Genomic DNA, 26,602 nt, shown 5'->3' on the forward strand with positions numbered 1-26,602 from the left:
GCAGTGAATAAATTAAGAAACCTACCAAAAGCCAAATGTGCAACCCATAACAAGGAGCCAACTACCCTAATATGCGAGGAGCTCTTTAGGATCGACAGAGAGGATAGAAAAGCAGGAAATACAAATGTCAAACAGGATAATTAAGTGATATACGTCTTTTAACCCATAGGATTCCCACAATGAAGAATTATACCCAAAACGGCAAAGCTGAAAAGAGACACTTCTACCCGGCTGGTGAGAGTCAACTATTCACTTATTTTCTGGAAAGAAGATTGATAGAATGTATCAAAAGTAAAAACTTGTCTCAGTAATTCCCTCCCAGAACCTATCCTAAATTTAAGAATCGGAAACATGCATGAGTACTGGTTGCAGTAGTGAGTACTGGAAAGCACCTAAGTGTTCTTCAGTGGAGAAGTAGCTAGAGAAATCGCACATTCAAAAGAACAGCACCCAGTCCTTAAACTGGGCTCATCTGCCCCTGGGACACTAAGAAAGGTGTGTGATGGGCCTGACCCTTTTTGTCTGGGAGGATTTGCACCACAATGCTAAATGATTTCTTCACAGGGCACAGGCAAATCTCACTTTCATTGTCAGAAAGGTAACGTGTAAAGCCATAAGCAGAAGGAAAATGACAGAGCTCTTCTGCTTGGGGTGGGGGGAGTCTGCCTCCAGGACCCCCACTGAACCCCAGCCAACTCTTGACTTCACATTTCAGAAGGCCATCTCACTTGCTGTTTCTACTCCCTTTCCCCATCTGCACTTTTTATCTTTACACATTTTCTCTACTACTTGGGGAAAATTTTAATAGACCTCATGCATGCTCAAAATCAAACAAGTTAAAGAGGCACAATTAGGATACTAGGACAGACCATTTCCTCAGCAACTCTTTCTCACTTGCCAACGCGTTATCCTCCTCCCTCTAGGTGCAAAGATGGACACACCCCAACTTGGCCAAAGGAGCCACGTTTACATTGTTTCCAGATTTCTGCTACAATAACCAAAGACCACAAGAAAAATGTTAAATACTTCCATGCTGGTGCTTTTCATTCTACCAAACACGCTCCCCAAAGTGACAGCGCCTCAGTACTCTAAAAAAGTGAAGTCGCGCTTCCTCCACCAGTATTCAAACAATGTCCTCATCCTCTGCCTCCCCGCCAGCATCAGATGTTATCACTGGTGGATATTTTTGCTTTAGGATGAAAAAGAAAACAACATATGCTGCCTCCTGTGGCACCTCCCTGCCCACCAGCGAATCTGAGTGCTCTGATACGTGCACTGGGCCACCTGCCCAGTGTTTCTATGAGGTCATCTCCTCCATGGCCTCTGGGTTTCCTGGCTTGCTCAGGAAGGCTTCCCGTAACTTCAAGGTAAATAAATAATCTTATAAATTTTGTTATCTTTTATTGTTCACATTTAAGATTTCTAGAATTTAGTATATGGTATGAGGTAGGGGTCCAACTTTCCTTAGAAATTTATGAGATGAACCACCATTTCTTCTATTGAACTGACATATAGGTCTGTAATCCCTTACCCACAAATCTGAAATCCAAAAGGAAAAGTTTGCCCCTAAAACTCTTTTGGCGGCAGAACACAAGATCTTTATTTATCCCACTTGGTACAAGTCACTTAAAGAATTATTGATGCTTCAACTGCAAGGCATTTTCCAAGATCCTGCTGGGAGTGTTAGTAATTGTTACCATGTGGCTGTTGCTGAAATCCAAAAATTAATTCAAAAACATCTGGCCCTGGGGTTTCAGATAAGGGACCTGTACTGACTTGGACAAATACTAAGTTCCAGAACATACTGGGATCTTTCACGAGACTCTCCTCTGGTTTCTCTGTTAGCACTGTGCAGTATCACTTTTTTGTTTTTAAATTGCAGTGGCTCTGTAAGAAGTTGTATCTGCTAACAGAAGTCCCTGAACTCCCCTTTGTAGAATTTTCTTGGTTATTGTTAGACTTAATTCTACAACGTAAAACTTTAAAACAGTTTCATCCAGGAGCCAGCCTGGTGGGGTAGTCATCAAGTTTGTGTGCTCCATTTCAGCAGCCCAGGTTCGGATCCTGGGTATGGACCTATGCACCACTTGCTCATCAGGCCATGCTGTGGCAGGCGTCCCACATACAAAAGAGGAAGACTGGCACAGATGTTAGCTCAGGGCCAATCTTCCTCATAAAAAAACAAAACAAACACACCAATTTCATCCAGTCCCCTTAACTGTCTACATTAATATGGGGAGAACTAGTTTTTGTTTTGTTTTGCTATTAAGTTTCCCATCAAGAGCACAGTATGTTCCTCCATTATTAAAGTCTTGTTTTATATCCTTGGAGTTTAAGATCCTATACCTTTCTTCTTAAATCTTTATTCCTAGTTGCTTCATACATTTTGTGGTTACTGTGAGTAGATTTTTTTCCCATTAACGTCTCTAATTGGTTATTACTAGAATGGAGTAAAGCTACTACTTTTTGTATGGTATCTTGAATCCCACCCCCTTATCAAATTCTATTAATTCTAAGACCATTTTGCTGGAATCATTCATTTTCTAAGAATATAATCATTATTTGCATATAAAGTTTTCATTTCTAGTATTTTATGCTGATAACGTTACCAATTTCTTATTGAACCATCCTTGTATTCCAGAGACAAACTTTACTTAGTTATATTGTACAGTGGTCCCCCCTTATCTGCAGGGGACCCAAGACCCCCAGTGGATGCCTCAACCTGCAGCTAGTACTGAACCCTGTATAGACGGTGTTTTTCCTGTACATACACACCTATGACAAAGTTTAATTGGTAAATTAGGCACAGTAAGAGATTAACAATAATAACAAAATAGAACAGTTATAACAATATGCTGTAAGAAAGTTACCGCAGGTCTTAGCAACCTCAGCATATGATTTTTTCCCTTTCCTTATTAAGTCAAGAACTTTTACCATTTCACTTAAAGGAAGCAATTTATAGCTTCTCTTTGGCATACCCGAATGGCTGGCATTGCCACTCTTGCGCATTGGGCCCATTAAGTAAAATGAGGGTGACGCGAACACGAGCACTGCAATCCTACCACAGTCAATCCGATAACTGAGACGGCTAAGTGGCTGACAGACGGGCAGCATATGCAGCGTGGACACGCTGGACAAAGGGACAATTCAAGTTACAAGCAGGACAGAGAGGGACAACTCGAGATTTCATCACGCTCCTCAGAACAGCATGCAGTTTAAAACTTATGAAGTGCTTATTTCTGGAACTTTCCATTTAGTATTTTCGGACTGTAGTTGATCACAGGTAACTGAAACTGTGGAAAGTGAAACTGCAGATAAGGGGGGACTGCTGTATTACACATCTGAATCACTACTAGATTGATAGTCACTAACATTTTACTTAGCACTTTTATTATTTGGTAATAACCTATGGTGGGCCGGCCCCGTAGCGAAGTGGTCAAGTTTGCGCACTCTGCTTCAGTGGCCCAGGGTTTCGGTGGTTCCAATCCTGGGCGTGGACATGGCACTGCTTGTCAGACCATGCTGAGGCGGCGTCCTATATGCCACAAGTAGAAGGACCCACAACTAAAATATACACAGCTATGTACCGGGGGAGGTTGGGGAGAAAAAGGAAAAATAAAATCTTAAAAAATAATAATAACAACGACCTACAGTTTCTACTAATCTACAGTTTCATCTTGGTATTATCCTTATCAGATTTTTGGAATTAAGGTTAAAAGGGCTTCCAAAAAATGAATTAGAGGATGGACTTCCAGCAAGGCAGTCCAAGAAGCTCCGCAGACCTGCTCCCTAGTGAAACTGAAGAAAACTGTTACAAAACCACCATTTAAAGTCTCTGGAAATGGTCCCAAGGACATACAACAAATGAAGAAGCATTTAGTGAGGAAAAGCTACCAAAACTGAGTAAGAGGACATGAGTGTGGTGGTTACAAAAGGACTGTTGCTTCCTTGCCCTCCCCAGCACAGGACGATGGAAACTCCACTCCAGACACTGCAGCTGAGAGCAGAGGATTCCCTCCCTACCCGCTGGTCACAGATGAGGGCTGTATCCCCCAGGAGAGAATGTGAGCATTTCTCATCTTGCCCCTATCTGTCTGCTGTGGAGCCTCAGTTCTGGGCAAGCTCAGCAGAGAGGCGGGGAGCTCCCTTCTTGTATCCAGCCCCACTATGGAATGGAGGCTTGACCTTGGGCATGGCATGCTGAGAATACTGGGTTTCACACAACCCTAGCCCTGGCTTGTTTATAAAGCAGAGGTCAGATGCCAGCAGAGGCAAACCAAACCAAGAAGATCAGAGGCTATAGCTGTCTCCATACCCACCCCCCAATCTCTCCTAAAGCAGCAGTCACTCAGAGAAGCACTCCATAATCCCCACCCCCACCTCCAGAGGCTGGCCTCAGATTTTGCCCAGGGGAAATGTGGGCCTTAAACAATGAGCTCCCAAATCTCTTCCCAAAGGTACTTACTTCAATTGCAACAGTGTGGAGAAGTTCAAGACTAAGGGCTCTCTCAGAACAGTGGAGGGTGTGAAGGAAAGCAATTAAAAGGAGACTAAGAGATTTGATAGCAATATAAATTAAACTATCAGCCACACAGGTGACCAGAGACAACCAGTAAAATAGCTAAGAGCAGCTTTCCTGGGTTCAGAATAAATCTCAAACAATGACCTCAAAAATGCTCCCTGTAGAGGAGTCTGAATTTAACTGGATGGGACTGGGGAGCAATTTAATGCTCAAGACATTGTTGAAAACAATAGACCAATCAGCCAACAATTTGTGGAGTTTAACAGCTGAGTGTAGTCTGGGAAAGAAAGAGACAAAGAGGGCCCTGTCAAAACCACTGTTATCCCAGGGTGGCTGTGCTCTTGTCCATGGCTTCCTTCTCCAAGGCACAGTATCAGAGGCTTCACATTGTGGGGATCAAAGAGACCACCAAAATAGTTTGACTAGTTACTAAACAAATAGACAAGCAATTACAATAACAAGACTTGAGGGAGAGGGAAGAAGGAAAAGGCATGATGAATAGAGAATATCACTGAAGAGAGGGAAATCACAAAAAACAAACAAATACAAATCTTGGAGCTGAAAAGTATAACTGAAATGAAAAATTCACTCGAGGGGCTCAACAGTAGATTTGAACTGACAGAAGAAGGAATTAGTGAATCTGTAGATTGGTAGAGATCATACGATCTGAAGAACAGAGAGAGAAGAAGGCAGAAAACTGATTAGTCTCAGACAACCTAGAGACTCCATTAAGTCACCCAAAATATACATAACGGGAGCACCAGAAGAAAAGACGGGAAAGGAGCCAAAAGTATCTGAAGAAATAATGGCTGAAAACTTCGCAAATCTGATGAAAAACTTAATCTACACATATAACAAGCTCAACAAACTCCAACCAGTAAACACAAACAGATCCACAAAAAGACACATCATAATAAAAATGCTGAAAGACAAGGGAAAATCTTGAAAGTAGCAAGAGAAAAAATGAATCATCACTTGAAAGGGAACTGCAATAAGGTTAACAGCTGACTTCTCTCAGGGCCAGCCCGGTGGTGTGGTGGTGAAGTTCGCGTGCTCCACTTTGGTGGCCTAGGGTTCACAGGTTTGGATGCCCAGCATGGACCTAGCACCACTGGTCAAGCCATGCTGTGGCAGCATCCCACATAAAATACAAGAAGATTGGCACAAATGTTAGCTCAGCGACAATCTTCCTCAAAAAAACAAAAGCTGACTTCTCATTAGAAATGAGGCCAGGGCCAGCCCCCATGCCCTAGTGGTTAAGTTTGGTGTGCTCTGCTTCAGCAGCCCGCGGTTTGGTTCTCAGGTATGGATCTACACCACTCGACTATGAGTGGCTGTGCTGTGACAGTGGCTCACCTACAAAATAGAAGATTGGCAACAGATGTTAGATCAGAGCCAATCTTACTCACCAAAACAAAAAACAAAAAACAATCCACCTTGGGGCCGGCCCAGGGGTGCAGCAGTTAAGTGTGCATGTTCTGCTTTGGCGGCCCAGGGTTCGCCAGTTCAGATCCCAGGTGTGGACACGGCACTGCCTGGCAAGCCATACTGTGGTAAGTGTCCCACATATAAAGTGGAGCAAGATGGGCACAGATGTTAGCTCACGGCCAGTCAGTGGCCTGGAGTTTGCAGCTTCAGATCCCAGGTGCAGACCTACTACTGCTCATCAAGCCACACTGTGGAAGCATCCCACATAAAATAGAGGAAGATTGGTACAGATGTTAGCTCAGCAACAATCTTCCTCACAAAAGAAGAAGAAGAAGAAGAAGAAGAAGAAAACCACATATTACATGATTCCATTTATATGAAATGTCCAGAATAAGCAAATGTATAGAGACAGATTAGTGTTGCCTAAGGCTGGGAGAGCATGGGGGTTTGGGGAGTGATAGCTAAAGGGTATGGGTTTCTTTTTGAGGTGAGGAAAATATTCTTTATGAGATGAAAATATTCTTTGTGGTGATGGCTGCACAACTGTGAATAGATTAAAAACCATTGAATCATATACCTTAAATGGGTGAATTGTATGGTATGTGAATTATATCTCATTAAAGCTGTTACCAAATAATAATAATAATAATAATTAGTAGCTTTCCATTCATTTCTACAGTCTGGAATTTTAAAAACTACAGTATTTAAATTATCTCTATAAACCAACAACTTCTGGTACTAAGTATCTTTCATCACCCTTCCACATTCCCCTACTAGTTGTTACGGCTGTTTTTTTTCTTTCTTTTTTTTCTTTTCTTTTAGGATCGACTTTGAGTTTATATTTTGCTAGTAATCACTCATTTCACGTAGATTTTACAAACATTTCAATGCCATACACTGTCCATCCTCTGCAATCTGCTTTCTCCCTCCCCCCATCAGCTCCCAACACGAGAAGCTGGTCTTGGCACGATCCCTATAAGATCTCCTCAACCCCTCAAGCTAGACCCCTAACCCTGCCCACTGCTGGGAGTCACTGCCTGAGAAGACCAGAGCCGAACTGGAGGGGGATGGGAAAAGGCTGAGAAATGCTATTTCCTAAGTGCTCCCTTTAGCTGCTGTCATCTGCTCATGAATCCCATTGGCTCCCTCCAGGGTGATGGCAACCTCTCTCTAGCCCAGACCTGGTCCTGGGCCTCCACACTCTCCCTACTGGACAGCCCCTCCACCCCTACCTCATCTCCAGCAGCCACCTCCAACCCAGCATGTTACCCATTAACCAAAAACACCTCCTCTGGCTTCTGTGCTAAGTACTGGCAATAAACTGGAAAACAAGACAGAATTTGTTCAAATTCTTGTCAAACTTGCTCTTTTCTGTGTACCATATGCCATCCTCCCCATCTCAGCAGCATCACTGCCTACCTGGTACTCAAGGCAGAAATCTGAGACATCCCCAACTCCTGGTGACTCCCTCAAACAGCTCTTCTGCCCTGCCCTCTTCTTCATCCCCAACGTGGCGTGTACCTGTCTTGATACTGTAGCAGCCCCCACTGCACCCCATTCCTCTCACACCAGGGCCCAAAGTCTCTAGTTCAACACCAACTCTAATCCTATTGGTCCCCCACTTAAAAACTTCACTGCCCTCCTCAGGCAAGGGAAACAATAGAAAAAAAGAAACAAATGGGACTACATCAAACTAAAAAGCTTCTGCACAGCAAAGCAAGCCCCCAATAAAACAAAAAGACAACCTACTAAGTGGAAAAAGATATCTGCAAATCATATATCCAACAAGGGGTTAATATCCAAAATTATTATAGTGAACTCATGCATCTCAACAACAACAAAACAAACAACCCAATTAAAAAATGGGCATAAGATCTAAACAGAAGTTTTTCCAAAGAAGATACACAGACGGCCAACAGACACATAAAAAGATGTTCAACATCATCAACTATTAGGGAAATGCAAACCAAAACTACAATGAGATATCACCTCACCCAAGTCAGAATGGCTACTACTAAAAAGACAAGAAATAAGTGTTGGAGAGGATGTGGAGAAAAGGGAGCTCTCACACACTGCTGGTGGGAGTACACACTGGTGTAGCCACCATGGAAAACAGTATGGAGATTCCCCCCAAAATTAAGGATAGATCTACCATACGATCCAGCTATTCCACTGCTGGGTATTTATCCAAAAAACTTCAAAACACGAATGCACAAAGACACATGCACCCCTCTGTTCATTGAAGCATTATTCACAATAGCCAAGACTTAGAATCAACCTAGGTGCCCATCAAGGGACGAATGGATAAAGATGTGGTATATATACACGATGGAATACTACTCAAACGAAAAAATGATGAAATTGTGACAACATGCATGGTCCTTGAGGATATTATGCTCAGTGAAATAAGTCAGAAGGAGAAAGACAATTACTGTACGATTTCACTCATGTGGAAGATAAACAAACACAGATACAGAGAACAGATTGGTGGTTACCAGAGGGCATGGAGGGGGGCTGAAAGGGGTAAAGGGGCACGTGTGTGGTGACAGATGGCAACTAGACTTTTGATCTAGTGAACACGGTGCAGTCTATATATCAGTCGAAATATAATGATGTACATCTGAAACTTATAGAATGTTATAAACCAACGTGACCTCAAAAACAAAAAGCTTTGCTGACACCAGGAGCAAGCCCAGACCCCTCCGCCCAGCCAACACGCACCTCTGAAGTCCAACTCCTCCTCCAGCAACACTTGCACTGTCCACTTCTCCCTGGTTGGTTTCTGAACCTAGTATGGCCGATGGCCCCTATGCACATGGAGACACCCATATCCCACAGCCTACTGCTCTTGAAGGTCCAGCTCTGATGCCCTCTTCTCCCAGCAAGAATCCCCATTGCCCACCTCTCTCTCTATAGCTGCACTGACTGCCTCAGGCCAGATATGTCTCTATCTGCCTGCCCCCCACTCCCCACAATTCTCACAGGCAGGCTGAGGTTATAACCCCAGGACCTCCCCAGAGGCCTCACTTAGTCAACCCACAGGATGGTGGGAGGGCACTGGGGGCCACTCACCCTGCGGTTCCGGTTGTGATCCATGGTCTTGAGGTGCTTCTGGATGATCCCAAACTGCATGGGGATGAAAAGGTCACAGGCTGCGCAGTGGGCTGCCTCTACCTTCTTCACAAAATGCTCCATGGCAATTTCTGTAGGGGGCAGAAGGACGGGGTCACCACTGGTCCCAGGTGCCTAAGAGAGACCCAGGAATTTGGGGAAAACACCAAACCAGCCCTCACCTCGCCCTGCCACTTCCATGTGGGCCTGAGGCTGTCCTCACTGACCCTCCCTGGGGGAACAAAGGGGCCCTGTGACCCCACCCTGAAAATCAGAAGAGGGGCAGGCTGAGGCCCTGCCTGGTGGAAGAGGGAGGGAACCTCCTCACCTTGGGTCAGATCCTGGTCTCTGTAGATCTGCTGGATCAGACCATCAAGGTCCTCTACGGTTTTTCGGAGCTCCTCTGTCTTCTTGGTCTTGTTGGCAACATACTCCTGCCAGAGATACCAAGGAGACAGCAAGGTTTGTGTGGCTGCTCCAGGCCCTGAGGGGCCTGAGAAGCTACAGCAGCTGTGCCACTCCATGGCTTACCTGCAGAAAGTCAGCTGTCTGCTTGGGGAGCTTGGTGCCTACGTACTTAAAGTGCTCCTTGTGGAACTTGCTGTCGAGGTGGCTGGCCATCTCATCCTCATAGAACGTCCGGTATTTGCAGAGAGAACACACAAATTGGATCCTGCCACAGGAGGGAAACGAGGAGCTGAGGCCACGAGGGTCCCAGAGAATAGTGCTGCTGCTTCACCCAACCCAGCTGCGAGCCCTGAAACAGGCCTTGCTCACAGGCCTCTGAAGTGCGGTCCCAGCAGGGGGACAGGCTGGGACCAGTGGGGTTGGGAGCAGAAAGGGACAGAAAGTCTGCAGCCTGCAGTTACTGCAACGTAGGGGACAGGGGAGGAGCTCTTCCTTCCCACAGGCAGGAGGCTGAAACCTGAGGCAGCAGTTGCTGCAACAGGCAAGGAGTCGCTGGAAGGTTGCCGGAGGGCCTCTCTACCAAGGCTGGGCAGGAGCTTGTGCACTTGGCCCAGCTGGGGACCCGAAGGAAGGATGCCCTGGCGTGAGCCAGGTGGCCCTGAGGTGCAGAGTGGAGTGCGCAGTTCCGAGGCAGGGCCCGAAAAGATGTGCATCTTCCTTCTGGGGTCTGGGGAACTGAATGGCCCAGCCCATCCTCTGCTCAGAATGCTTGGGGATGGTGTCGGGAGGGATGGGAGGCAAGCAGGCCTGGGCACCTGCTGCCTCATCTTCCTCTTCTGAGAAGAGACCAGTCTGAGCTGGAAGGAGGGCGCCCGCCTGGCCTGCCAGAGGGCAGCCTGGAGTCACCTGAGCGAGGTGCTCTGTCTGGGCCTGGCGTCCACAGCAGAAGCCTGGGGTCTGGGGCCTGGGCTGGAGCAGGCCGCCGTGGCAAGGGGCGGAGGAGGCCAGCCGCCACCGAGGCCTCAGGGCGGGTCCCTACCTCTGCCGGACGTCCTTATCTGGGCCACGGGGTCAGCTTTGTCTGGAGAGCCCAGGGGCCGGGCGCCGGCGAGGCTGAGGAAGGTCCAGCAAGAGCAAGAGTCTGAGGCGGAGGAGGAGGAGGCAAGCGCCAGTGCGGGAGCCCTGAGGGCAGACAGACCCGACCAAGGGGCGTGAAGGGCTCAGTCGCAGACAGGCCCGGCCTGACAGGGCCGGTGGGCAGGGCAGAGGGCAGGCCCAAGGCTGCCACAGCCTACAGGTGCTGCCATCTCTCCTGGGCGCAGCGGCGGCCTCTTGGCAGCTAGCTGGGGTGGCACAGGCGCCTTGGACCTCGAGTCTCTGATGAGCTGGCCCCCTCCCGCAGGGGCATCAGGCCCCCAGTGCACCTGGGGGCTCGTGCGCCGAAGCTTCTGGGCAACGGTGCCGAGCAGTCTCGGGTCTTGGGCCAAAGATGCTAGCCGTCGCCAGGCGGCCGCAGAGGGGCAAGGGACGAGTCAGGCCTTGGGAGCTGGGCCTGGCGGGAAGCAGGGTCCATGCACGGCCGAGCAGGTGGCAGCTCCCAAGGGAGGCCAGAGGGCGGCGAGGCAACAGAGCTACGGCCCTGCTCTCCTGGCGGCAGCCCCAGAGCGAGGCAGAGGCAAAGGGGTGGAGGGAAGCTGGTTACCTTTCCACCATGCGGTCTCGCTGCCGCTTTTTCTGCTTGTCCTGGCTCTTCTTGCCTGCCTGCAACTTGCGCTTGGTCTGACCATTCTCATCCTGGGTGCTCAGGGCCCCTGTGGGAACAGAGGGGCACTGTCACCAGCTTGGTTCTGTGGGTGAGGGCAGGCCCTGGGGCCTCTGGCTGGATCCCCCGCCGTCTACTCCAGAGGGTCCATTCTGAGAGCAGCTATCCAAGCAAGACATCAGGCCATGAGCAGGGCTGAGCACCCTGGGCTGGGCCAGGGGCAGTTTCGGCCTAGGCCCAGAAGCAGGGAGGACACGTGCTGACCCCACTGCTCTCCAGGACACCCACACTCTGGAGTGGGCCACGGGGAGGCTGGAAGGCAAAGAGAGGCTGTCTTGGTGGGGACACTGGCACAAAGTTCAGGGGGCTGGGTGGCAGAATGCACGGAGGCTGAGGCTGGGGCCTGAGTGTGGCCCCCAGGGGCAAAGACCCCAAAGCTCACATGGCCCTGCCCACCCCCCACCGGGCACCGCGGCAATAGTGGGCTGAGGCTGGATTTACTGTTAGGTACCTGCTGGCGCTCATCACTCAGGTAGGGGGACACGGACTCCCAACAGGGGCTGGAGAGGCGCTAAGGGAGAGGACACGCAAACCAGAGCCGTGAAAACTGCACCAAGGGTCCCAGCTCGGACACCAGCCACTGAGGACTCGGAACTGTGCGTTCCTCAGGTACCGAGGACAGGGGGTGTGCCTGGGGTTCCCCCACACCTTTGCTTGCTGCCCCTACCTGAAGGCAAAACCAATGTGCTGGCAGGGGCCACTGCCTCCCACAGCCTCTGCCTGGGAAGAACAGGGGCAGAGTGGCAAGCGGGCAGAGGAAGAGGAGCCCCCTGCCAGCACATACCCGGCCCCACAAGGGAGGGCCCAAGCTGGCCACATTTCTGCCACAACCCTGCCCTCAGCTGGGTCCCTCCCACCATGAGAATGTGGAAGAGCCACCCTGGTACCCAGCCCACTCGGAAGACTCACCCTTGTCTGCATCCTCTTTGCCTTCTTCCTTCCCCTCCTCTTTTCCCTCTTCATCTTCTCCTTCCTAAGACACAATTTCAAAAACCCAACGTTAAAGCTGTGCAGTTGCTTGCAACGGCTCTAAATGACAAGGCCTTGCTACGTGCCAGGCACCAGGCGCCAGGCCATGAGCCTCACGTCCTCCCACCAGGCTTGCACAGAGGGCTCATCCCACCATTTTGATAAGGAAACCTGGCCTCTGGTGCTAGGTGGCCTGCCCACGCAGCCCGTGCTCCATCAGACCTCGCCGCCCACTTGTGCTGGTCATGCGTGCATGCAGAGCTGACTCAGGATGGCCTGTGGCCCCATGGAGAGCCCTGCTCTGCAGCACAGCGGCTCAGTCAGCCTGCTCTTCCCAGCCCACTTGCAGACAGAGAGCGTAGAGCCGGGGCCACTTACTGCTCTGGAGCCCTTCTCCAAGGCCTCGGCGCTTTCAGTGCCCTCTGCAGCTTCCCCCTCGGTGCCCTCGTCTGAAAGGCAAGAGGAGGCAAGCTCAAGCCAGGAACCCCATGGGGCAGGGGGCAAGTGGCAGCGGCCCAGAGCCCCGCTCACCGTTGTCTGAATCACTGTTATCTGAGCAGTCTGTCCGGGTGGCTTTGCTATCCGGCTCTTCAGGACTGCCGCACTGCTTTCTCTTCTTCTTCTTGGTCTGGGTGAGAAAGAGAGAAGTGAGTCAGGGTGGGTGGCTCCAGGCCCCTCACTGTGCCCAGTTGCAGGCCAGGAAGGGAGGCTTCCTCCACTCACCCGGAAGTCAGCTGTGGTCCAGGTCTTCCAGGTCCGCCTCATCTGCTTCATGCCATTGCCAAACCCAAAGCCAAAGCGGGAACCACCAGGGAAGGTGCCTCCGCCACGCATGCCCTGGAGCATGCTGTACTCTGGGATGATGTTCTGGGAGAAGAGGGAGGGCAGCCGGGAGGCACCAGGCATGCACTGGCCCCGGGCCCCCATGGGGTCTTCCCACATGCGCCCATAGCCCGAGGCCATTGGCCGGCCACTCCGGGAGTCCCGGGCCCAGCCCTGAGCCCGTGGGCCAAAGGTGTCGCCGCCACGCATGCGGAACTGGTCACGATAGGCATCATACTGGCCCTCATAGGCCACTTCCATCTCAGGGTCAAGTTCGCCATAGTCGTAGCCCGACCGGTACAGGTCACGCTCGCTCAGGACGGCCCTTGAGTCACAGGCCTCGTAGGAATCATATCTGCAGAGGCAGGTGGCAAGCAAGAGGGAGGGCCTCAGGTTCCAATGTCTTTGGGCACAGGAAGCCCCAATCCAGCACCTACGCCACCCTGTCAGACACATTCAGTGCTCAGAAATGCCAGTTAAAAGGCCTCTCAGGAGCAGAATTCTAGAAGCAGAAAGGGCCCCTCAGCTGATGTCCCCATGGCATTGGCCATGGACCAGCTTGGAGACCCTAAGAAGGACTGACACCTGGGTAGAACAGGTCTCAGGGGCAGAGACAGCCCTTTGGAAACTTGTGCAGATGTCTGTGATAGCCACGATGCCCAAGGCAGCTCCTGGGGAGGCAGAGCTGAGCCCCTTAGCATCCTGCAGTCCATGGGCACCCCAGCAGAGTACCTGCTTACCCAGCAGGGCTCATAGTGCCCATGAGAAATCCTGTGCTGGTCTCCTCCCTCATGGCTGGGGCAAGCCCCAGGCCCTCCAAAGCCTCTCAGCACCCAAAGAGAGAAGGCAGGCAAAATGGGTCGTGTTTACCAGGAAAGACACTGTGAGCTTGCCCAGGAACTAGCAAAAGAGCTCTCTCACACCAGTCTGGAGCCTGGGGCGAGGCATCAAACCCTACCCAGCAAGTGGGAAGGTGGGCCAAACCCCACCCCCACCGGGGGAGAGAGCGCAGCAGAGAGCCAGTCATCCTATCCATGGCTGCCGCCCACACCCCACATAGCTCACACGGAGAGGGGCCCTCCTGGCCAAAGTCAAGCAGCAGAGAAGCACCAGCAGCTGTGGGAGAAGCGGCCAGCACTACCCAGTTGCCACTCCATCCCTTGCCCCTGTTCCCCAACTACAGGCTGTGGCAAGCCCAAGCCCCACCCACCAAGCCCTCAGCTCAGCAAGCCTACACAGCCATGGAGGCAAAAGTGAAGCCCCCTCCCTGCCTTTGGCAGCCTTAGCTCCAAGCACCATGGCTATCAGGCACGAGGGCAGGGGGTATGCCTGGGGTTCCTCCCAGACTTTTGCTTGATACAGAGCCCATGCAAACAAGTCCCCTTGGCACCCTCTACCCCCAAAGGAGCCCTGGGGCCTCTACTTGACCCCACCAGTGCCCTGCCAGGCCCCTCTTTATGCCTTGCTCTTCCCACCTGTCAGCTGGAGCCACTTGGCTGCTCTAATCCACCCTGTGCTAGAAATACATGTGCCCTCTTCAAGGAAGTCTCTCGCTAGGGCACAACAACTCCTGGGCAAGCACCAGTTCAGACAATGACAAACACCCACAGCGTGATGCTGTGGAGCAGGGCAGATCTGGGTGCAAGGCCCAACTCCACCACTTACTCCTGGGTGCCTCTATGTAAGGGGTGTGACCGGCCTGTGCTTCAGTTCCCCCACCTGCAGAGGAGAAGACAAATACAGTTCCTCACAGGGGCGCTTCTGAGGCTCAACAGGCACACATTTGTCAGGCACCAAAGAGTGGCCAGAAGTGTCCACATCTGCTCTGTCCCTTGTGTCCCTTATATAGGGACAGCCCAGCTCACTATGGTCAGCCCCAAAAGCTCATCCCACCCTGCACACCCAACCCAATCTCTCCTGCCCTGACCCCACGTAGGACGCAAAGTCTCGAGAGAACTCCAAGTGGCTGTCTCCAGAGGGAGGGGCTCCTTAACACTCTGCTCCTGAGAAGAGCCATTCAGAGGATACAGTGAAGTCAGCCCAAGCCAGGCTTGTTCCTTCCCCTACAAGCTGGGAGAGGCTGGCCACCAGGAGGATGAGGAGGTGAGATGGGGTGAGGGGGGAGACCAGTCAGAGGAGGGAAGTGCACTGCACCCCGAGCAGAGTCTCTGGGAGACCTAGCAGGAGAGCAAGGAGGCAGGGTGCAGACATGGGAGACGGCTCAGAGGGAGACGCCGGGGCAGCAGGCGAGAGGCAACCCCGCAGAGCTTCAGCCCCAAACAGGCACCCACTCACCTTTCTCCACCTGAGCTGTACAAGCCTCCTTGCATCGCGTCCGTCTCCAAGTGCGGCACGAGATCTAAGCGCTGGTTCATTCTGGACAGAACGGAATCGGCACTGGCGCTACCCACAGCACTAGGGTTTGCATGTGAGTCAGAGCTAGGCATTTCCCAGGAGTTTGAAGTGGCCATACCATACCCATAGTTGGTGCTGTTATCCTGGCCATAGCCATAGCCATAGCCATAGTTCTCGTAGCCTGCAATGAGGGAGACAGCAAGACAGAGAGATGGCGGGAGCAGGGAGAGGAGATGCAGAGGGAGAGACAAACACAGGGACAAGGACGTCTTCTGTCACAGAGACAAGCTGGGAAGACCTAGCCACCCGAGGTTGGGTGGACCCTAGCCATTCCAATGAAGCCTCCTGTGAAGGAGTCCTTGGCCCCAGAGCCCCCAGGGTCCCCAAGGCACCCCCCAACCTTGGCCAAGATGGGCAGAGCGGAAACGCACAGTAGTTCAATCCCCAGGGAGAAGAGGGTGATCGTGGGGATGATACTTGCCTCTGTTTGTCCCAGAGTTCCAAGTTCCATATCCTACAAAATGTAAAAAGGCAGTTACACCTATAATTGCTTACAACACAAGAAGAGTTTAAAGCAGGCACAAAGGAAGACAATGATTGCCAATGATTCCCACTGGTTACGGGAGACTGAACTTCTGAGAAGCCTTGAGCTTGAGAGCACCACATAACGACCTGGGCCACTCGGTGCCCTGGTGCCTATGACCTTCTGTGGCTCTGACCCTCTGCTATTTAAGGACCCTCCTGTTCCCAAGACTCTCAGCAAAGGAATTTGGCCCCTACGCTCCTCCTCCCTTAAAAAGCCAGAATTAGATGATTACCCCCATCCCCAGCTAAGCACCAACCAGAGAAGAGGAGAGCGGTTTCCAGACTATGCTGTTCAAGCTCAGCAGAGTTCATATCTACTCTGAAACCACGTCACTCAATTGTCCAACAAAGCCATTTGGAGCAGAAAAACTGACCACCCCAGTCCCTCAAATGTCTGCCTTAACAAGGAGAGCCACCAAGCCTTTGAATTGTGTGAGTGTGCTGTGCTGGAACACATCAGTAGGGGGAAAGACGACACAACTCCCAGCTTGAGAGAACAATCTGTATTATAAACTAAATATGTTCCCGGGGCTGGCCCGGTGGCGCAGCGGTTAAGTTCGCACGTTCCGCTTCTCTGCGGCCTGGGGTTCGCTGGTTCGGATCCCGGGTGCGGACATGGCACCACTTGGCAAAAGCCATGCTGTGGCAGGTGTCCCACATATAAAGTAGAGGAAGATGGGCATGGATGTTAGCTCAGGGCCAGTCTTCCTGAGCAAAAAGAGGAGGATTGGCAGTAGTTAGCTCAGGGCTAATCTTCCTCAAAATAAATAAATAAGTAAATAAATAAATAAATAAATATGTTCTGGATTTTATCACGGCACGTGAGAAAAATTCACTCCCTTAGCAACATAAAGCCACTGGGAACTGACAAAGCGCAAAGCCAAGTGGGAACTCTGAGTCAAGCAGACATGGTTCCCCCACAGGGGAGTCCACGAGAACAGGCAACTACCTTCCCAGTATCTCTGGTGGGACCCCAGAGTCACCTCCTATTCCACACTGTCCCTGCCGTGCAGACGGACAGGCCATGCTTATCCCGGACGGGGGACCAAAGCTCAGTGAGATGGCAGTGTGGTGAACAGAATTGAGCTGCAGGAGAGCAAGAGTGCACATACAGAGAAGATGAACCAGGGAGAATGGGGCGGAGGCGGGTGGTGTAGGCCAAGGTCCTACCCTCAGGTTCCTCCCCAACCTAGCGCACAAATGCAAGGGGAAGGCACCAGAAACCAGCGAGGAACTTTAGATACCACATTTAATGAACTGTGGGCATGAGCGTGTTCACAAAGCAAAAATCCTCTTCAGCTGGGGAAACCAAAGCAGAGGCTTCTCATTCATTTGTTTATTCAACAACTACCATCCTCAGAGCACACAGAGCAGAGGCTGGCAGTCCTGGCACTGCTGAGGTCCAGGGCACTGCATTTTAAAGGAGACAATAAATAATCAAAGAGCAGCAAGCAACAGCCAGGAGCGGGAAATCACGTAAGGAGTGAGCGGCAAAGGATGCATTTTCACAGGCAAGAAGAGGGGCTGGCAGAGCTACACAAGGAATAATGCACACTAGGACCTGGCAGCTCAAGAGCACAGCCTGCCACGTGGCTGTCTGCACCAGGGACAGTGGATACTAGCTATTCAAAAGGAGACAGGACTGGGAAGCAAAGGCAGACCCATAGGGGCTAGAATATAGTCCCCTGGGCTTTAGCTGCTGAGGACCTGCCAGAGAGGAGCAAGGAAGCATGAAGGAGGGAAGCAGCAGTGGGCTTTAACTCTGCGAACACAAGGCCAGGCCGGTGGCTGTGATGATGGGGCTGAGGCAAGCACTCCCTATATGCTACTTGCTATGCAACCCAGACTCTCGATGGGCTCCCTAGCCAGGTCCCTTTGAGGGGAGCCTTTGTCTACACTACAGCCTTTGGGGACTCCCCAAGACCTGCCCCTTCCACAAGAACATACGAACTCATTTCCACCCCCAAAAGGGGTAAGATCATGGGTGACAAAGGGAATTTTAAGGACATAATTTTTTAAAAAAGAAAGAAACAAACAAAAGAAAAGGAGATGGTCATAGTAAGCAACACTTAGAGTAAACATAGAAAACAATGTAAATGTTCCACCTTAAGAGTTATCCAGATTACAGCAGACCTACGCAGAGACGTATTGTATGTAGGCATCAAAAAGAATCTATTAAGCCTTATGCAGTACAAGGAAATGCTTCTAACAGTAAGCAAAATAAAGCAGGATACACAATTCTATCCACCTACAAATTATTCAACTACCTAAAATAGGTATGCTGACAAAAGTTAAATATCAAAATGGTGGGATCTTGGTTGATTGTTTTTCAAAATGTCATTTAAATGTTGTTATATTGTTCTTGCAATTTAAGCTAGAAGGAAAAAATAAAACTGTCCCTATTCTTTTTTTTTCTTTTTCCCTTTTCTCCCCAAAGCCGCCCGGTACATAGTTGTGCAGTTTCACTTGTGGGTCCTTCTAGTTGTGGCATGTGGGATGCCACCTCAGCGTGGCTTGATGAGCGGTGCCATGTCTGTGCCCAGGATCCAAACCAGCGAAACCCTGGGCCGCTGAAGCGGAGCGTGTGAACTTAACCACTCGGCCACGGGGCCAGCCCCCAACTGTCCCTATTCTTTCACAACATGATTGTCTACGTAAAAAAAATCCCAATAACATCTACAAGAGTTACTAGAATAACTGAGCTCAGCAGGGTTTATTACAAAGTCAATATACAAAAATCAACCCCATTTCTACATATTAGCAATGAATAATTGGAAACTGAAAATTTTAAAAGTACCATTTACCTTAGCACTAAAAACATGAACTACTTAGGTGTAGACATAACGAAATATGTGCAAGTTCTGTGTGTTGGAAACTACAAAACACTAATGAAAGAAATCAAGTACCTAAATAAATGGAGTGACATACTATATTCACGGACTGGAAGACTTAATATTGTTAAGATATTCAAGGCCATCCCACTCAAAATCTCATCAGAAATCTCTATAGAAATTGACAAACTGATTCTAAAATGTATAGGCAAAAGCAAAAAACTAGAAAATCCAGGTCAATTCTGGAAAAAGAACCAACCTGGAGACTCGCATTAACTATGTCAAGATTTACTATACAGTAATCAAGACAGTGTGGTACTGAGGGAGAAGTCAGACAAATAGATCAACAGAATAAAATTAGAGTCCAGAAACAGACCACATACATATATTCAATTGATTGTCAACAAAGGTAAAAGAATCTCGACCTACACTGCACACCTTGTATAAAGATTAAGTGAAAATGGATCACAGAATAAATGTAAAACATAAAACTATGAAGCTTCTAAAAAGAAAACTTAGAAGAAAATGCTTGTGACCTTGGGTTAGGCAAAAATTTCTCAGATACAACCATAAAATCACGATCTATTAAAGAAATTATTGATAAATTTGACTTCATCAAAATGAAGAACTTGTGTTCTTCAAAAGACACTATCAACAAGAGAATAAATAGACGAGCCACAGTCTGGGAGAAAATATCTGCAAATAGCACATCTGATAAAATGCTTGTTCCCAGGATATGTGAACCAGAGGGAAAACAATTTAAAGAAGATGTGCAATTTGGAACTACATTTGATTAAAAGCGGTGAGGCTGGGAGGGCAGGATAGGGAGGTCACGCAAACCAAGTTGTCCTCATTAATGAAATACCTGATACCTCCTCACTCAATTTCCAAACATTTTAAGTCTCCCTCTCCCCCTGGGAGGACGAGCTGCTAGTCCTGGGAGGACTTCAGCGAGCTTACTTATGTCCATTTGTTCAGCGACTCTTGAGGGAATGTCAATGTGTAGGTCCCCAGACCATCATAGTAAAACAAATTACCCATCTCAGCAACCAAAGCATTATCCTTCTTAATTCCAAAGAGGGCTCCTTCTTAACAGATGCCCAGCCCAGGGTCACAGACCACAGAAAGACCAGCTCTGTCGGCAGTTTGGGGCTGCCGAAGCTCGCGGACAGAACATCTTATGGATCCTGTTGGGTGGCTACTTCTGAATTAGAGATTCAGTGGGTCTGTCCACAATTGAGAAATCAGTCAGAGATTTTCCCTCAACACTGTCTGTGTGTGAGGAGCCCGCTGGCTCGAGACAGTGTGACTGTGACTCTAAAAACCTGCTTGAGTCAGACAGGCAGCCTCTCCCACACAGCAGTCTCATGCACTACCCCAGGGCTAAGCTAATGTCTTGGTTTCCGCTCAGACCAATCCTTTGGACTCTAAGTGGCCACTCTCCTTCCAAGACCCTCAAGGGGATCTTCCAAAGCCAGACTTTTGTCACAGATCACAGGTACTTCTAACAAAATGGTGAAGGGTCAAAGGAACCAATCATTTACAGCTCCTCAAAAGCCAGCTTGCTAGTAACACAAATATCTTTCCCATAATCGCCTCCAAGGGAAGCATGGCCCATCACACCATCCTACACGAGTTCACATTTGGAAAAGCAAGACAAGGTGACAGCAAAGCCAAAGGCAACTAAGAAAACATCGGATTGCTCAGCCACTAGGAGAAGGCAGAGCACTCACTCTCTGGTTCCCAGGGGCCCGCACTTACCATAATCACAGGTGGGCTGAGCACTCGTGTCTGAGTACGTCGACTGCAAAGTCGTTTCAGATCCCTGGACAAAGCCTAAACATATGTACAGTGTGGTTAATCTCCCCAAACAAGCCACAAGGAGATAATCCAAGACTACCCTTCAGTGCAGACTGGTTGGCAGGTCCTCCTGTCACTGGAAAGCCTCCAAAAACTCTAGCTTCTGAACACTTTAGTTACACCTCCAGAACATATTAACCCGTGGAAAGGTAGGCTCAACTTAACTTGCTATGCCAGAAGAACTGGATAAAATTTTAAATATCTTAAACCAGTAACCTGTTTTGATAAATGGGCACCCAAATTATTTAGTTAAATGAGGAAAATACTCAAATCAAATCAGTGAAAAGTGAGCCACCTCCAGTTCAAACAAGGATGGGGGTTAGTTTTGAACAACGTTAAGGCAAATAATACCCCTCCCATTCCCCCTAAATCTGAAACCGCAACTACTTTGTATTTTTTAGTTTTCCCATAAAAGATGTGCGTATTACAATTACCTCTTAAATGTAATTACTTAGAGTTAGTATGTTTATACAGAATAAATCTTATACATAATATACATATTATTCCCTATTTTCTCAACTCTCAAGCTCTCTCTCAACTTAAAATAAATTAGTACCAAGCGAACTTGAACCACTACCAGAAACTACTGCTCTTAAATGCTGATTGTAACAGATTATTATGAATCCTGACACTATCTTTAAAACTGCACTTAAAAATAATTTTTAAATGACTTACCCTTGGCACTGAAATTATGACAGATACCATAAGAGACAACATTTGTCTGTTCCCATCAGAGCCAACTCATGACCTAAAAATTAAAGCCAGTGCCTCCGATAGCTTATTTACAACAAAAGCATACACCGAGTGCCTCCCCCGCCCCATGGGCATTCACATATTTGTTGATGGTCTTTCTAGTTCATCTCTTAAGACCACAGCAACAAAGACAAAAGCAGCAGCCAGCAGTGAACAAGTGTCCCTCGCAGAGTGCTAAGAGCTTTATCTGCCATCCTCACCATAGCCAAGGGACGTGGGCCTAGATCCCTCACCTTGCAATTCCAAAATCCAAAAAGGTCTGAAAACCAAGTGTTCTCCTCAAATGTGGTGCCAACACTCATTCTGGGGCAAAACTGACTTGTGAGGACAATTACGCTCTTTCTTTACCTGACTTGGTACAGAAATGCCACGTTTAATTACAGGGTGCTGCCCCAGACCCCAGTGGGGGTGCTGTAGAATGTCGTTCTCTCAAGCTAGAATTCTAAAACACACCCAGCTCCAAGAGTTTCAAACAAGGATCAGTGGACCCACACTTGATCTTTACTTCCAGAGGAGGGAACTGAGACTGGGCACTAGGGCCTTAAGGAGAAAGTCAAACCTTATTTCACCTTCTCTGATTAAAGAGAGTACATTATAATTGATTCCCTCCAGGGACCTGGGACCTTCCCGAGATGCCTCATCCCTAAGCACTGACAACTAATCATTGTCCACAAGAAACACAGAGAGCCTTCGTCAGACACAGTTCATCTATGGGAAAGCCTCACAGTGTAGAAAGTGCCCTACACCTGCCTTCTGCACTGTTTGTCAACTAGCTTCTGGAAACCTGTTTGTTCAGCATCAGGGCCACCAGCAAAGCGACCCCAGGTACTAGAGTTTGGAAGTGCTGCAGCTACAGCTCAACCTACCACGAGCTGGCAGGATCACATACTGCAACACAGTACAAGCGGCAGAGCAGAAGATCTCTATCTACTCAGGAGACAGGGGCCCCGGTTCTTCCCTGGGAAAAGGGAAAGACAATCCACTAAACCTCCAGAGCTTAAGGGCAACCTCCACTCTCGTTCTGTCTTCCCACCGTTAACATTTTGTTCCACAATACTGTCTCTAGAGCAGGACCTTCGCTAGCCAGTTATGTTCTAGTTAGAAACAAATTCTTGGCTGGTTCATAAATCGTTCTCATTTTGGTTCGATTTACCAGGCTGATCAACTCTGGGTGAAAAAATAAGCAAGTTTTTGGCCTTATAAAGCTAAGGGTCAGATCATGGATTTATGATAACTAGGTATCATAGCCTCTCCCTCTTGGCCAGCCTCCCTGACAATCTTTTTTGCTCAAAAATACAGAGTTTCTCAGTTTTCTTTTCCTTCTTTTTTTTGAAAGAAGATTCTTTGAAGAAATTAGAGAAAGTAACAAAAATGAGAAGACAACCGGAATTAAGTTGCTTTGCCTCCACCCTCTATCTGGTGATAACCAGCCTCCAATGACTCTTGCCTCCTGACACTAGGTTATGCCTCCCCAAACTATTAGAGGGAGCCAGTGTAACCAGTAAGATTGCAGAAATGACTGAGTGTGACTTCTCAGGCTTCTGCCTTGTTCTCTTTTAGATCTTTCACTCTGGGAGAAACCCGCCACCACGTTGTGAGGGCTCCTAAGAGCAGGCCTGTGGAGAGGTCCACATGGTGAAGAACCAACAGCCAGCATCAACTTGTCAGCCACATGAATCTGAGTGGCCTCGGAGGTGAGTCCTCAGCCCCACTCAAGCCTTCAGATAACTATAGTCCCAACTACCACGCACAAGGTAACCAGTCTCATGAGAAGTCCCAAGCCAGATGTACTCCTAACACACAGAAACTGTGAGAGAATGTCTTAATAATAAATAATAAATAAGATAATAAATCTTCCTACAAAAAGATTAGTATTGTTTCAGACCTTCTGAAGGTCAGATTTTGGATTTTTCTGTTGTGTCGCCCATTGCTCCATCTCCCTGCTCAGTGCTCGAGATGGAGCCTCCTTTCCCAAGTGTATGTAAAGCAACTGCGTTCAAAAGCTGGACATGTTATCAAAAAGGTAAAGTATTTTAGTCACCCCCTATGCTTAATACAGGTAACATTTGCTTCAAGGCCTCCAGAACTTCTCCGTAGAGGCAACTAGTTGTCTGAAATGTGACTTAAAATGCTGTGACTTTAGTTGTCTGATTCTTAAAAGGGAAAGACTCACACTATAAAGCTACTGTGGTTTTCAGTTGATCAAGATCAAGAAAAACCTAATCATTACTTCATTAGCTAGGCTACCTCAGTGATCACGTAAATCCAGAATTGCGGTCTACAAGATGTGAAGTTGATATTCAGACTTGTCCATTAGTGACCTCACTAACTCAGCTTCCTTGTCTATAAATATAAAGGCTCTCTTATTAAGCTACCCCAAAGTACCCAACGATGGATTTTCTGGTTTATTCAGCAGTCCTGCCCCTAGAAACCACGGAACTGCCTTCCAGTTCTCAGTAAGACTTCGGGGAAAAGATCACATCTCAATTCCAGAGATGTCAGTGACAACTCTACTGACTTTCCTTGGAACCAAAAAAGCTGCAGACAGGCTAGGGCAGGGTTGCCCGACATTGGCACTACTGATGTTCAGGGCCAGAGAATTCCTTGTGGCCGCAGCCATCCTGTACGTCGGGGGATGTTTGGCAGCATTCCTGGTCTCTAGCCACTGGATCACAGTAGCATCCCTATACCCAGATGTGACAACCAAAAATGTCTCCAAACACTGCCTAACGTCCCCTGGGGGCCAGAAATCGCCCCTGGTTGAGAACCACTGCGCTAACAGATGGCTGCTTGAAAAACGGGTTCTCGCCCAGCTCCCGAGCTGGGGGCCAGACGAGGGAGGGAGGGAGACCCGAGGCCCGCCCCCACCTCCGTGCCTGGCCAGACTGCAGCCGCCTGCAGAGGAGCCTGGAGGCTTGGGTCCGCTTCCAGCGCCCAACATGCCAGGAGAGCGCAGGCCCAGTCACCGCGCACGCTCAGGCCGGCAGCCCTACGTCTGGCCGCTGCCCAGGCGAGCGGGGGCCCCTCCAGCTGCCCACAACCCGCCGGCCCCTGGCTGGCCGCGCACTGGCTGGGCGGCCCCGGCCCCTTCTCCCTCCCCGCGCCCGGGCCTCGCTCCTGCGCCCTTGCCCGGCCCCCAGGGCGGCTATGCAGGAGCCCCCGGGGCGACCGCGGCGGGGGCTCCCCGGAAGGGCGGCCTCGGCAGGAGCCCCCCGGAAGGGCGGCCCACCTGCGGGCCGAGGCGGCGAGGCCGGGGCCGGCGGGCGGGGGCGCGGCTGAGGCACCGAGCACCCAGGCCTGCGGCGCCATCTTGGGGCCGCGGAGACTGCCGCGTCCAGGGCCCGGGCAGGCGCGGGCCGGCCGGCGCAGCCCCGGCACGCTGCTGTCCCTCCCCGCCCGGAGCCGGCCCCCGCCCCGCTGGGCCCACCTGTGTAGCTCATGCCAGCGGCGGACACCGCACCGACGGCCTAGCAACCCCTCCGCGCGTCAAGCGCCGCGACAGCGGCGACAATGCCTCGGTCCCCTTCTACACACAATCGAGCCCCGCCTCCCGACCTCATTGGCTCGCGCCGGACCCCGGCTTCACGTCTATTGGGGGAGCTATGCTGTCTATCTCGGCATTTCCTCATACCAATGGCTGATGGTGCTGCCAATCCCCTTGAGAGCCCCTCCTTATTCCCGCCTCCTGTTATTAAACACCCGTGGTGATTGGCTAAGAGGACCTAGCCTGGAGGCGGAGTTCTGTAGAGTCCCAAGGGCCGGACCTGTGCGCTTCCGGAAGGCCAGAGGCCGGAGCGGCCCGGCGGGAGTAGGGACTGTGCCGGGAGGTCCCCGGAAGGGCTCGGGTCTCCGGCGCGGGCCTCGGCTCCGTCCCGGCTCTGCCACCGGCTCCTGTCCAGCCTAGCCTAAATGTCTTAGTTCTCTGGCCTTCAGCTCCAAAACGAGCACGGTAAAGCCATGTTGGAATGAAAATGGCAACTGAGCGCCGAAGAAGGTGCAGGGCGCACGTTCTATCCTAGCGGGCGGCGCTCGCAGCGTCGGCCCGGAGCCGCGCCGGAGGCCACGCTTCGCCATCGACCGCTACGTAGCGATGACGAAGATATTTATGTACCGTGCTTGTACATGACTAAATCTACTGGATCGTTTATCATGTCGAGGCTCCCTCATACCTACGAGCACCTTTTTAAAAAAACAATCTCATTTGAAAAATAAAACTGGAGCCCGCCCGTGGCCGAGAGGTTAAAGTTCCGCACGCTCTGCCTCGGCGGCCTGCGTTCACGGATTTGGATCCTGGGGGCGGGCCTGCTCCACTCGTCAACCATGCTGTGTAGGCACCCCACATGCAAAGTAGAGGAAGATTGGCACAGATGTTAGCTCAGGACCTATCTTCCTCACCAAAAAAAATAAATAAAAAATAATAAATAATGAAATCGAGGTTTCAAAGTCATGACTTGCTCAAGGTCCTTAACACTTAAGCGTTAAAGCTGCAACTCCTTCTCTAAAAGCTTCTTGGTTGTTCTGGACTTGGGAGATGGACTTGGGGACCCTCACTGGATGTGTGGAATCCAATGTCAGAGATATCTCATAACTAAGAGATGGCTTGACAGAGCCACAGACACTGAAAACGGTACTTAACGTTTGTGAAAATTCATCAAGCTGTACAATTATGACTTGAATACTTTTCTGTTTTACCTGACAAGGTTGTTTTAAAGTATGCTGCTGTTGCTGGCTTTTTCTTTGAGGAAGGTTAGCCCTGAGATAACATCTGCCACCAATCCTCCTCTTTTTGCTGAGGAAGTCTGGCCCTGAGCTAACATCTGTGCGCATCTTCCTCTACTTTATAAGTGGGACACCGCCGTAGCATGGCTTCACAAGCAGTGTGTAGGTCCACACCCACGATCCGCACGGGGAACCCTGGGCTGCTGAAGTGGAACATGCGAATTTAACCCCCAGCCCGTGTTGTGTGTCCCTGTCCCCCTCCTCCACCCCCCTGGCCTGGCCCCTGTTGCTAACTTTTTGATACTAAGGAATTGTCCATTTCTTGAGGTATAATAATGGCATTTTTGCAAAGTCCATATCCTTCAGAGAAACATACTGAAATTTTAAGAGATTATTTGATCTGATGACCAGGACGTG

General features: G+C 49.8%; 1 protein-coding gene and 1 long non-coding RNA gene across 9 annotated transcripts in view; one reads left to right on the forward strand and one right to left on the reverse strand.

Moving 5' to 3' along the window:
- LOC139077762 (uncharacterized) overlaps positions 1–1,388 on the forward strand; it is a 1,917-nt gene extending 529 nt beyond the window's left edge. Inside the window, exons 2-3 of the long non-coding RNA XR_011530214.1 lie at positions 170–234; positions 924–1,388. This is a non-coding gene — a long non-coding RNA (uncharacterized lncRNA). The remainder of the gene's footprint in view (positions 1–169; positions 235–923) is intronic.
- Positions 1–25,044, reverse strand: part of AKAP8L (A-kinase anchoring protein 8 like) — a 25,954-nt gene extending 910 nt beyond the window's left edge. For 2 of the 8 annotated variants that reach the window (XR_011530211.1, XM_008539388.2), the window contains exons 1-12: positions 24,894–25,034; positions 20,615–20,689; positions 15,919–15,951; positions 15,378–15,618; positions 12,984–13,437; positions 12,792–12,888; positions 12,639–12,709; positions 12,201–12,264; positions 11,172–11,280; positions 9,593–9,734; positions 9,390–9,495; positions 9,023–9,153 (exon numbers count right to left, since the gene is read on the reverse strand). Coding sequence is in view for 5 of the 8 variants with exons in the window: in XM_008539388.2 (XP_008537610.1) it covers positions 9,023–9,153; positions 9,390–9,495; positions 9,593–9,734; positions 11,172–11,280; positions 12,201–12,264; positions 12,639–12,709; positions 12,792–12,888; positions 12,984–13,437; positions 15,378–15,618; positions 15,919–15,951; positions 20,615–20,689; positions 24,894–24,906 (1,536 nt within the window). In the remaining 3 variants the exon portion in view is untranslated. Of the gene's footprint in view, positions 1–9,022; positions 9,154–9,389; positions 9,496–9,592; positions 9,735–10,508; positions 10,583–11,171; positions 11,803–11,958; positions 12,012–12,200; positions 12,265–12,638; positions 12,710–12,791; positions 12,889–12,983; positions 13,438–15,377; positions 15,619–15,918; positions 15,952–20,614; positions 20,690–21,388; positions 21,462–22,332; positions 22,425–24,893 lie in introns of those variants that run through there. The other 6 variants (XM_070586401.1, XM_070586400.1, XR_011530213.1 and 3 more) reach the window with 6 other exon arrangements.
- Positions 25,045–26,602: the final 1,558 nt, after the last annotated feature.

The sequence above is a fragment of the Equus przewalskii genome, chromosome 20, assembly GCF_037783145.1.
Source record: "Equus przewalskii isolate Varuska chromosome 20, EquPr2, whole genome shotgun sequence".
NCBI lineage: Eukaryota > Metazoa > Chordata > Mammalia > Perissodactyla > Equidae > Equus > Equus przewalskii.